The following is a 12402-nucleotide window of genomic DNA, read 5'->3' on the forward strand; positions in this document are numbered from 1 at the left end:
GAGGGAGCCCCAGGAGTGGCCTCTGCAGTGGCAGAACCCACCTCAGTGGCCTTCTGGACCCCCTGGGCCTTTCACCAAGGACAGGGAGGAATCCAAGGTCACCGCTCCGTGATGTCTTCTGTGGCCTCAGCCACCTTTGTCCTGCCATCAGCTACGCATCTGCCCTCGGCGCCTGCCCACACCCCAGTGCCTCTGACAGTGGCACCGTCGTCGACTCCAGTACCGATCTCGGCAGCGTCCTTGCGGCCATCTTCCATGCTGGCACCGTTGTCGACGTAGACTACGACGCAGGCACCGAGGGCCCTCCGCCTTCGTCGGCACCTGTGAGTGGATCGGCACTGGCTCCATCGATGGTTCCTCCCGTCGTACTGATGACGGCGGCAACTCTTGGTCCGGTGTCTGCAGCTCCGGCACCGTCTGGCATGCCACTAGCACCAGCGCTGCCCCGAGAGTCTCGGGACCCCCTGGAGGCGGATGGCAGGGAGCATCCACTCATTATAAAAGCTTTCTCCTCTTCATCACTGGATGAAGCATTGGCGGTTACAGCCGTAGCCCCGGCGCTTGAGGACAACAGGGTGCTGCAGCAGTTGCTGTGCAGGGCCACTCAGGGTCTGGGCATTAAGGCCGAGGAGGTGGTAGAGGAGGCTGATCCCATGGTGGACATCCTCGCACCATCAGGACCTTCCCGTATTGCCCTTCCACTTACTAAAACCATTGTAGACACCACCAAGACCCTGTGGCAGACCCCTGCTTCCTTGCCGCCCACTGCCAAGTGCAATGAGAGGCGTTATTTCATGTCCTCCAGAGGGTTCGAACATTTATCGTTCAAAAAACAGGGAGGCTAAGTGTCTAGACCTGGTTGGGAGAAAGGGGGTCTGCTGCTCTGTATCTCTAACCAACAGGCCATCATCAGCAGGTACTCATACAACGTCTGTGCGGCGATGGCCAAGTTTATGGAACTCCTCCCATTGGACTCCCGAACCGAGTTCTCGGCCTTGGTGGAGGAGGGGAAGCTAATATCCCAGGTTTCCCTCCAGGCTGCATTGGACGGTGCTGATGCCGCCACTAGGGTCATGGCAACTGGGGTAGTCATGAGGAGGAGCTCCTGGCTCCAAGTCTCGGGGCTCCCTTATGAGGTCCAGCAAACTATTCAGGACCTCCCATTTGAGGGTGAGACTCTTCTTTCTGAAAAGACTGACAAGAGGCTGCACAGCCTGAAAGACTTACGAGCCACCCTCAAGTCCTTGGATCTGCACACTCCTGCCACACAGCAGAGACACTTCCGACCGCAACCACCTCCGAGATTCCATCAGCAGAACCGACAGGATGGTTCTCGGAGGAGGAACAAGAGTGGCAGGAGGAGGCAACACCCATCCTCAGGCTGCCCTCTGGTCCTAAACCGGCCTTTTGAGGAAATCTGCAGAGCGGCAATGTGGTCCTCCATACACCCTTTCGCCGTGCATTATGCGATTACCCAGCAGGCCAGAGATGATGTGGCTTTCGGAAGAGCAGTACTCCAATCAGTGGACAGCTCCGCCCCCACCTCCTGAACTTGGCTTGGGAGTCATCTGATTGGAATGGACATGAACAAACACTCACTTCTCGTAACTGTTGTTCTTCGAGATGTGTTGTTCATGTCCATTCCAATACCCACCCTCCTACCCCTCTGTCGGAGTAGCCGGCAAGGAGGAACTGAAGGGGTGGCGTGTCAGCAGGGCTCTATATTGAGCGTCATGAAGGCGTGACTCCAGGGGGCACCCAGGCCGGCCCGACGGATGCTGCTAAGGGAAAAATCTTCTGTCCATCGTGCACCTGCGCGCGCACACACCTGATTGGAATGGACATGAACAACAAACACATCTTGAACAACAACAGTTACGAGAAGTGAGTAACCGTTTTTTACTCCCCCTCACCCCCCACAGGCTTAATAAGAAAACAGAGCATGCAAAACTGTCTGGAACTAAAGAGAAGGAAACCAGGAGATTAAAAGAAAGACCAAATGTGGGGAATTTCCATAGAAACCAGCACAGACAGCATGCTACTGTACAAGCAGTGCTGAGCCAAACAAAAGCGCTTAGGGACAGTGACTAATTCGGCTGTCACTAGTAATACAGTAACCAAACCCATCTCCTTTTTTTCCCCTGGCATCACCACACCTAGTTCATCATCAGTTGTTTTAATCATCACAATGTTGGCAGTTTCTACAGACCACTGTCTAACAGGATTCTGTTCCTTAATTTATTACTGTTAATAATTAGCCTTATTATGTGTGGTAATGTGTACTTCCACTGATTGAAGGCTGATATGTTAGGACCTAGATTTTCTTCACTGCTAACGTCTCAAAATTGTTAATTTTTCTGTTATTAGAGATTGTTTGCTTGTTGCCATCTTGACTATTCCTACCCGTTTGGGGCATTGGATGCTGCTGACATGCAATGTACAAAAGCTAGTTGTAGGAGGATCTTCCTCTGTTTCTATGTAGGTGCTTGGCTCTTGTGGCGCAATAAGTAATGTATTGCACTAGTAGTGACCCACACTGGCAGATCATAGTGTTATGGAAGCATTTGGAGGTAGAGCCTCTTCAGTCTCTTTCCTAGAGGACTGTGGAGTCATCCTGCAAAGCAAGGTGGGAGGAAATAAGTGAAGAAAACTTGGACATCATGATTGCTAGCGGGAATGCTTGAAATGCCCTTGACTTTGAGGTGTGTCCATGAGGAGGGGAGTGAAGGCACAGGAGAAGGAGAGAGGATGCGGGTTTAGCAGTGCAACATTATTCCAAACAAGAGTGAGTTAATAAAAGGAAATGTGATGGTGATGCTGATTGGTATTGTCGTCTTTGTAGGTTTTCTGTGGAATGTCTATCTTCTCTGGGGAAAACAATAGGTAAGTGAAGTTATCATCAGATTCAGGAAACAAGCTTCTGCTCTGGGTTATTTATAAATGAGCGGGGAATGGGGGAAATGACTTCTAAACAAATATAAGCAAGTTTCAGAGCGGTAGCCGTGTTAGTCTGTATCAGTAAAAACAACGAGGAGTCCTTGTGGCACCTTAGAGACTAACACATTTATTTGGGCATAAGCTTTCGTGGGATATAAGCCACTTCATCAGATGCATGGAGTGGAAAATACCATAAGCAAGATAAATATACAGCACATGAAAAGATGGGAGTTGCCTTACCAAGTAGCCAATTTGATTAGGGTGGATGTAGCCTATTCCCAACAGTTGACAAGAAGGGGTGAATATCAACAGAGGGAAAACTACTTTTTGTAGTGCTAATGAGGCCAATTCAATCAAAATGGATGTGGCCCATTCCCAGCAGTTGACAAGAAGGTTTGTGGACATCATCATAGGACCCAACCACATCAGCCACACCATCAAGGGCTTGTTCACCTGCACATCTACCAATGTGATATCATGTGCCAGCAATGCCCCTCTGCCATGTACATTGGCCAAACCGGACAGTCTCTATGCAAAAGAATAAATGGACACAAATCAGACATCAAGAATTGTAACATTCAAAAACCAGTAGGAGAGCACTTCAGTCTCCTTGGACACTCAGTAACAGACTTAAAAGTTGTCATTCTTCAACAAAAAAACTTCAAAAACAGACTTCAATGAGAAAGTGCAGAACTGGAATTAATTTGCAAACTTGACACCATCAAAGTAGGCCTGAATAAAGACTGGAAGTGGCTGGGTCACTACAAAAAATAATTTTCCCTCTGATGCTCACATCTTCCTGTAGGAAACAATTCAACCCTGGCATGGAGATGGACAAGACAACTTATTAGGTATTTTCCGTCTCTTACCACATTTATACGCTAGAAGTATGTGGCTATGTTGTGTCAGTATTGTTCAATGGAATGCTAACCAGGCTAGAATAGTGGTGATAATATAGTCCTCTTCCAACACTCGCTTGTCTCTCCCACCCTTTCCATCAAGAAGATGAAGAGGAGTTGTAGGGAGACCAGTACGTGCCCTGAGAAAAGTAGGCTAATCCCCTACCAACGCCTCAGAATGGAAGTGTTCTGAATGGTGATATTATGCACCATCTTTCTTGTTGCAGGTAATCTTGTGCGAATTATACCACATGGGCTGCTGGTGTTCTTCCCTTCGTATCCGGTCATGGATAAAAGCCTGGAATATTGGAGAGTATGTTGGTTCTTTGTGTAGGAATTGTAGTTACACACTTTGGACCAAATTTTCACACACAGGTGCTTATATTGGAGTTCCCAGTACTGCAGTCTAGCACTGACTTGCCCAAATACTTATTTTATGCATCTCTGTGTTCATTTACATTTATTGTCTATATTGTGACATAAGGTTGTGAACAGCACTCTCTAGACAAATAAGCCCTAGCTTAAAAAAAGCTTAAAGTCATAACGCAACAAACGCTGAACAATGAGGGAACTGTGGAACAAGCAGAGCAAGCGATAAAAGAAGCTTGGTTAATTAGGCACGTTTCTACAAATTAATGTATATTTGAGGTGGGACTGGTAGCACCACCCGTTATTAAAGTTGCCCAACACATCCTGTTATAAGACCCTGTTTTCAGTTTCAGTAATTTTGCCAAACTTTAACCATTTGGGCTGAAATTTTTCATGACAGATGTCTGCCTCAGCCGGAATATTTTGCTTTGCCCATGTTAAAAAATTCTGGTGAGCCTTTTTTTTTTTTTTTTTTTTTTTTTTTGGAAATGTTCTCTTGCCCCCATGCTTTGAAAGAAGGACTTGAAATTTGGGGTGGCCTTTGTGTCAGGGATTTACTTTTGGTGTCTCTGTGAAAATCCACACAAATTTGACCAAGTTATTAGCCTTTGCAAAATCTCAGTTTGTGCATGCTCAGTAGAGACTTAGATTTTAGCAGCTAAATTCCCAAAGATTCTGTGCATGCTAGCCATGCTCTAGCCCAGTGGTTTTCAAACTTTTTTTTCTGGCTCCACTCTTAAGGATCCTAGATTACCTGATTCTCAGACCTTGTGTCTTTAAGTCCATGAGCTCAGTTAGAATACACCTGGCTGTTGTTACAGCCTTCCTTTTATCTATAGAAGGGGTTTCAGTCTTTGCCCATCCAACCATGACCAGATACCTTATGAGTTTATAAATTATTTCCCCCTGTCCAGAACCCATCTCCATGGGACCTTAATCTGATTCTCAATGCCTTGAGGTACCCCCCCCTTCCCCCCTCCCCCCCACACACATTTGGGCCCATGACTACCTGTCTTCTTTTCCACTTCTTCCTCGAAATTTCCAGTTGAAGAAAATTGTTAATGTCCACGACCCAATGCAGCTGGAGATGAGGGGCTATGGGCTGGGTGTGAGAGTGAGGGCTGCGGGGTGGGGACGGGAATGAGTGGTTCAGGGTGTGGAAGGGGGCTCTAGGCTGGGGCAAGGGGTTGGGGTATGGGAGGGGGTCAGGGCTCTGGGCTGGGGGTGCAGACTCCGGGGTGGAGCTGTGGATGAAGTGTGTGGGGTGCAGGAAGGGGCTCCAAGTTTCGGGGGGGCTCAGGGCTGGGTCAGGGGGTTGGGGTGTCGGAGGGGGTCAGGGCTCTGGCTGGGGGTGCAGGCTCTTGGCTGGGGCTTGGGATGAGGGGTTTGGGGTGCAGGAAAGGGCTCTGGGTTTGGGGTGCAGGGTTGGGGTGCAGGCTTATCTCAGGCGGCTCCCGGTCAGCGGCGCAACAGGGGTGCTAAGGCAGGCTTCCTGCCTGTCCTGGCACCGCGGACCGTGCTGCGCCCTGGAAGCGGCCAGCAGCAGGTCCGGCTCCTAGGCGTAGGCGCGCAAACGGCTCCGCACAGCTCTCACCCACAGGCACTGACACCCCCACCAACACCCCCCCCCCCCCCAGCTCCCATTGGCTGGCTTCCGGCCAATGGGAGTGCAGAGCCGGTGCTCGGCGTGGGGGCAGCATGCGGAGCCCCATGGCCTCCCCGCCTAGGAGATGGACCTGCTGCTGGCCGCTTCCAGGGCGCAGCACGGTGTCAGAACAGGTAGGAACTAGCCTGCCTTAGCCTTAACCTACTATTCATAAGACTTACCTGCAAAAGTGGAAATGCTTCCATTCCTGGTATTCTCATCACCCTTTGAGAGCCTCAGAAGCTCCACTCTTAAGGATCCTAGATTACCTGATTCTCAGACCTTGTGTCTTTAAGTCCATGAGCTCAGTTAGAATACACCTGGCTGTTGTTACAGCCTTCCTTTTATCTATAGAAGGGGTTTCAGTCTTTGCCCATCCAACCATGACCAGATACCTTATGAGTTTATAAATTATTTCCCCCTGTCCAGAACCCATCTCCATGGGACCTTAATCTGATTCTCAATGCCTTGAGGTACTTCCCCCCTCCCCCCCACACACATTTGGGCCCATGACTACCTGTCTTCTTTTCCACTTCTTCCTCAAAATTTCCTTTCTGATAGCTGTCACCTTATAATAAAATAATATATGAAGATATACCTATCTCATAGAACTGGAAGGGACCCCGAAAGGTCCTCGAGTCCAGCCCCCTGCCTTCACTAGCCGGCCCAAGTACTGATTTTGCCCCAGATCCCTAAGTGGCCCCCTCAAGGATTGAACTCAAAACCCCAGGTTTAGCAGGCCAATGCTCAAACCACTGAGCTATCCCTCCCGCCTTGGCCAGAAGAATGGGAGAACTCGGGGTGCTCATGGCAGACCCATCATACGCTGCCTTCTACTGTGACAGAATGATGCTGTGCCCCCATCCTCGATTCTTCCCTAAAGTCTTGTTAGAATTTCATATCAACCAAGAGATTTGTTTACTGGTATTTTTTCCGAAGCCTCAGACCTCCAGAGAGGAAGTTTAGTCTCCTCACACTAGATGTCAGGAGGGCCCTCACCTTCTACCTTTACAGGATCAAAACTAGGGCCTCTGCCAGACTCTTTGACTTCTGTGTCAAAAGGAGGAAGGGACAGCCAGTTTCCACTCAGACTGTTGAAGTGGGTTTCAGGTTGTATCTTGACCTGCTATGAAGCTGCTGGGATACATTCCCTTCATAGAGTGACAACCCGCTCCAGCAGGTCTCGGAACACTTCAGTAGTCCTTCTGAAGGATGTCCCTATAACATAAATCTGCAGGGCTGCAACCTGGTCCTCAGTTCACACATTCACCAGACATTATGCTATGAAATCTGCATCCATGGCTGATGCTACTTTTGGTGATACAGTCCCCCAAACTGTCTTGGATTTGCCTCCTCAGCACCTGCCTCACTGCTTGTGAGTCGAAGAAGGAGTAGAGGTTATTTACTTGTAAAGTAACTTGAAGTCTTTTGAGTTGTTTTCTCCCTATGGGTACTCCACCTACTAACTTCCTTCTCCTCTGCTATGGAGTCTTCCAGGCTTCGTAGTTGAGAAGGAACTGGAGTGGCAGCAGACCCGCATCTCCTTATAAGCTCTTGCCTGAGAGCAGATGCTGCTGCTTTACACAGTCCTCATGCTTGTCTTGTGTCAAGTACACTCTTTATTTGCTTAATTGATTAAGGTGAAGTTTCTAAAGCATGCATATCATCTCGATTAGCTCCTCATCACCATTGACTTCAGTGGAAACAGAGTTAAACCAATATTGGGACATTTTGGAAAATCTCACCATTTGCTTAAATAAGCACTATACAGGTCCCTTCATATCTGGTCATCTTGGAACATCATACTCTTGATAAATGAGCCAAAAGCTAAACAGCTTTTCTTCAGAAGGGACCACTTGAGGCATGCTGAGGCTTAGAAGGGGAAAGCCACAACTTCTGTAGTTTCCCTTATAGAGTGACCAGATGTCCCATTTTTATAGGGACAATCCCGATATTTGGGGCTTTTTCTTATATAGGCTCCTATTACCCTCCCACCTCCTGTCCTGATTTTTCACACTTGCTGTCTGGTCACCCTATTCCCTTAGCTTTCTGCAGTACTTTTCCTAGACTAAATCACTAACTAGCTTTCCTCTTGTTCATCGTTGGTATCCTTAATATGGAGGTGACTCCTGGATGACTTGAAGCTGAGTTTTGGTTGGATTCCAATCAATTTGGTAGTTTTTTCAGACAGACGTACAAAAGGGTGGTAATACTTCCTAACTGGCTTGTTTTAAAAAAGTTGATAGTAAATAGTTAAAAAATCCTTGATAGTAAACTCCCAGTTGGATTATTATTTTATTTTTCACTATAATAAATTTATTGTAGTTTGTATCTTTCCTTGGTTGCTGTTGTTCATATCCCCTGTCTTTCTTTCTGGCTGAAGTCAGGGATGTTTTTCTAATATGAGTTGTGTGTCCCAGCAGAAGCCATGGTAGGACATTTCCCTAGGTAACTGTTGCTCCCCTTCTAAGGTACCAGTGGTGGGGAGCAGGGAACCAGCTGTTCCCTGCAGATTGCAGGAGTAGTATCCAGGAGACAGATGTTGGGCGCCAAGGGTCTGCAAGTTGAAAGGAAGGAGGTGACCTCACTGCTGGCATGGCTTCTGAAAAGATGCACAAAGCATGGAGAAAGTGTCTTGGCCATTCTGTCAAAACTGCCCATGTTGGAACTGCTGCCTGGACCCAGGTCATTTCCCTACCATTGGTAGCTGCATGCCCCTGCCTCCAACTCTGGCTGGCAAGAGACGAATAGGTGATGGGGAGCATGTAGTTACCACCACCTGTGGCTTCCTTTCTCATATGTACTTCTGACTTATTTGCTCTCTGTTTAATAGGAGCATGACTTTGCTAAAAGAATAGAAGAGGTGAAACCGATGTTTGTGGAACCAAGGAATAAAGGAACCTTCACAGAGGTTGGTCATTTGTGTTGTGTCTGTCTCGTTTGATAAGTTCTCCTTTTTATGCTTAAATACTTCTCCGAAGATGTGTTTGCAGCAGTGACTACAGAACTGCATGTTGTTGGGTTAAAACCAAAAGAGCTATAAGGGCTCTTCAAATACAGCTCTTCCCTTCTCCTTTCTGCCTTCCCTCATGCTCCATTCTCCTGACGAGGTGCACTGAACACTAATATAGTCATGGTTTGAAATCTGCCTGTGCTTCGGATATTAGTACCATATGTTTAGACATAGGGTGACCAGATGTCTCATTTTTTTAAAGGGACAGTCCCATTTTTGGGGACTTTTTCTTACATAGGCGCCTATTACTCCCCCACCCCACCCCACCCCCTGTCCTGGTTTTTCACAGTTGCTATCTGGTCACCCTGCTTAGACACCATGGTGAAGGATAGGGTAGAAAAGCTTAGCTCCGTCTGTCAGTGCAGCAGTCAGCATTGGAAATCCAACTCTTGGATATTCTGCAGGCCATTTCCCTCCAACATGTTGCAGTTTGTTTTTGATTATGAACATTTTCTATGTAACTGTGAAGTGTATTTTTTATACAGAATGCTTTTAACTTGGCTGGGCAACACTAACTTTTGCCCAGGGGCTCAATTATTGTAATCAGGGGCACCATCAGGGTCTGCCTTTGTAGAAGCAACTCAACTGGAACATCTTTCCTATGGCATATTCCTTTTCTTCTATGCCAGTATTGAACCCAGTAATTTCCAGTGGGATGGGAAGCCATTTGGTTTGGGTGTAAAGGGGCTCTGAAGTGTATCTTTCCATTGGAATCTTAAAAACAAACAAAAAAAACCCTGATGCATTTCCAAGGCGTGTGCGTGCGCGCACACACAAAGCAGAGATGGTTTAGAAGCAACCAAAGAGAGAAGGCAATGAACTCTAGTAGAGGGAAGGGAAACTCCTACCACTCTTCCGTATAAATACTACTGTGTGTCTCTCTGTCCTTGGCACAGCTTTGTTTAGATAGTGTTTCTTGGGACTGCATTGCTGGAAGATACTGGTATTCAGTAGTTGTAAGGGAAGAGGAGGCTTCCTTGCAGTTCTGGCATGTGCTGCTTGCATCATAAATGGTTTATAGAAAACAAAACAGCTGTTAAACTCATGGACTGGTCATTTGTCAAGAGGGGAAAGAGAGGACAACTTCCTGGTTATGTGCACGTCCTTGGCTGATGGTGTACAATATTCTTTACTGTTTAAATTGTTTATTGAAAAGAAACAATTACAAAATTAGATGGAAGTGACCTAATTTAGAAACAAGATTAGATTACAGAGGGTTTCAGAGAAGTATTCCTCTGCTAAAAAGATAACAAAAGTTTCATACCAACAGTTTAACGTTTTGGTAACCCAGGAAGCTGCTAGGTAGAGTTTGTACCAATTTTCACTGAATCATTGCCTCTTCTGAGGCAATTAGCCTGTAACATGTGAAGAGGTTCCTGACTAAATTATTGTTACACTTTTCCATCGCTGTCCTAAATCCACCTCCTTGAAAGGTGGTAGCTAGGTCAAAAGAAGAATTCTTGCATCAACCTAGCCTTTGTTTACAGTGGGGGTTAGGTTGACCTCACTACGTCACACAGGGTGTGAAATTTTCACAGCTCTGAGTGATGTGGCTAGATCAACCTAAGTTTTAGTTGTTTAGGCCTTGGTTGCAACAGACTTATTTTTCTGTACTAGTGAAATTGTTAAAATAAGGTTCTTCATACTTACAGATATCGATGCAGTTCTGGCATGTGCTGCTTGCATCATAAATGGTTTATAGAAAACAAAATTAAAGTTTTAAATGAATAGCCTTCTATTTTCCTAATTTGTTGAAATTCCCCACACTTTTCCCACCTTTTTCTCTTCTACTGAATTCCAGCCTCTTCTCCTTGACAATGATTAGAGTAAATGATAACCTCAAATTGCTTTTTGTTTTCCTTTTTTGCCAGTGTGGAGTCATAAGAGTACTGCATGATAAGTTCTTTGTTTTTCCTTCAGAGATAGGTGATATCACAATGTTATGTCTGTCAGAAGATCTGTGGGATTCTTTGTAATAAGGGGGTTTTGGAAAGCAAATATTTCTAACATCCATAGTTATACTCCAGTAAGGAAACTGACACTAAGCCTAGTTAACTACATCTTGAGTCTTAGTATGTGAGTCAAACTTGTTATGGTGTGTGTGTGTGTGTGTGTGTGTGTGTGTGTGTGTGTGTGTGTGTGTGTGTGTAAAGGAGGTTTTCTCCCCCTTCCTCTTACCTAACCTGTTTGTCTTGTAGATCATGGATGCATATTATGATAAGATTGTCTGTCCCAAGTCTAATGGAGCTACTTTCTTGGCAGTATGTCGGGGAAAGGTAATGTAGAACAGAGTTTGTCGTGCTTGAGAGCAAGCTGCTTTTTGCATGGAGTTTGGAAGACTGTAGCTCTTCCAGATACTATTTTTAGCAAAGAGAAATGTGTGTGTTTGTGTATCTATAAATAATCACATGCATAAAAAAGCCCTAGTAAAATAAAGGAGCAAATGCAGACTGCATAGTTTTTCCAACTCTATTTTAAGTGCACAGGTCTGTCATTCATGGTTTTACTAGTGATACGTGCATAATCTCAAAGAGGACTGGCTTCATGCTTTCCTACATTTTCTGTTGGTTGCTCACAGAGGAGCTGTATTACTGTATGAGAGAGACTGTATTAGGCAAGACTTGACAAATGTTTCTGTCAGCCTAACATTATAAGGAAACAACTGTCTGAAATGTTGTGCAATTTCAAAAGATGAGCTAAAGTTAGTTCAAACCCAGTGCCTGCACTGGAGCCCTTCTGCCAGTTTTGGTGGTTTTATGGTCATACTTTCCTATTTTTAGAAATTAATTTGATCCTCTTGAAATGGTTGTATTTGTTTTGAATGTTGAGGGAGGTGCCCCAGAAGAGGAGCACACTTTGTAATTAGATGTTGTTATTAATGGTCATCCTCTGGTGTATGGAAAGTTCAGGCATGAAATGTATAATCAGCAATGGGTGTGCTGGCAACACAGCCTGGAAATCAGGAAGATTTTGAAATGCTTACTGTCTCAGAAACCATAGAAATAAGAGAGAAGCAGAGAAACCTCTCCTTACACACTTTGGCTGATGTGTTACTCGGTCAAGGCCTGGTAGTAGGAAAACACTGGGATTAAAACCCTGGCAATAAAAGTAAGGAATCCAGTTCAAACTGTTTGTTTCCACTACTCTCAAACTACAATTGTTAGATGTGTAATTTAAGGCAGAGAGGCCACAACCCCTGAACTGCTCTGAAATGTCACTTAATTCCCTGTTAGTGATTGAAAGCACTGTTCATCTTCAGGCCAGCGAAGGCTTGGACTTTGCAGACATGAATGGACGAGGTGTTGTTATCACTGGGCTTCCATTTCCCCCTCGCATGGAGCCAAGAGTCGTTTTAAAGATGCAATTCCTGGATGAAATGAAAAGACAAGGTTCAGGGGCACAGGTAAGATTGGGGAACTTTTTCGCAGATGATTTTTTGCCAGTCCATTGTCTCATAGTTTCTCTCTCCAGCATATGGCTTTTCTTCCCATCTCTGTGGGGCCACAGTAAGCAAAACTGCTCTATCAGACCATACGAAT

The 12402-nt window shown here is 45.8% G+C and overlaps 1 protein-coding gene across 1 annotated transcript in view; it reads left to right on the forward strand.

Moving 5' to 3' along the window:
* Window positions 1–12402, forward strand: part of RTEL1 (regulator of telomere elongation helicase 1) — a 101066-nt gene that overhangs the window by 41806 nt on the left and 46858 nt on the right. The window contains exons 19-23 of the mRNA XM_065414190.1: window positions 2843–2883; window positions 4064–4149; window positions 8684–8761; window positions 11062–11139; window positions 12123–12266. Coding sequence (XP_065270262.1) covers window positions 2843–2883; window positions 4064–4149; window positions 8684–8761; window positions 11062–11139; window positions 12123–12266 — 427 coding nt within the window. The remainder of the gene's footprint in view (window positions 1–2842; window positions 2884–4063; window positions 4150–8683; window positions 8762–11061; window positions 11140–12122; window positions 12267–12402) is intronic.

Source organism: Emys orbicularis, chromosome 12 (assembly GCF_028017835.1).
Source record: "Emys orbicularis isolate rEmyOrb1 chromosome 12, rEmyOrb1.hap1, whole genome shotgun sequence".
Classification (NCBI taxonomy): Eukaryota; Metazoa; Chordata; order Testudines; family Emydidae; genus Emys; species Emys orbicularis.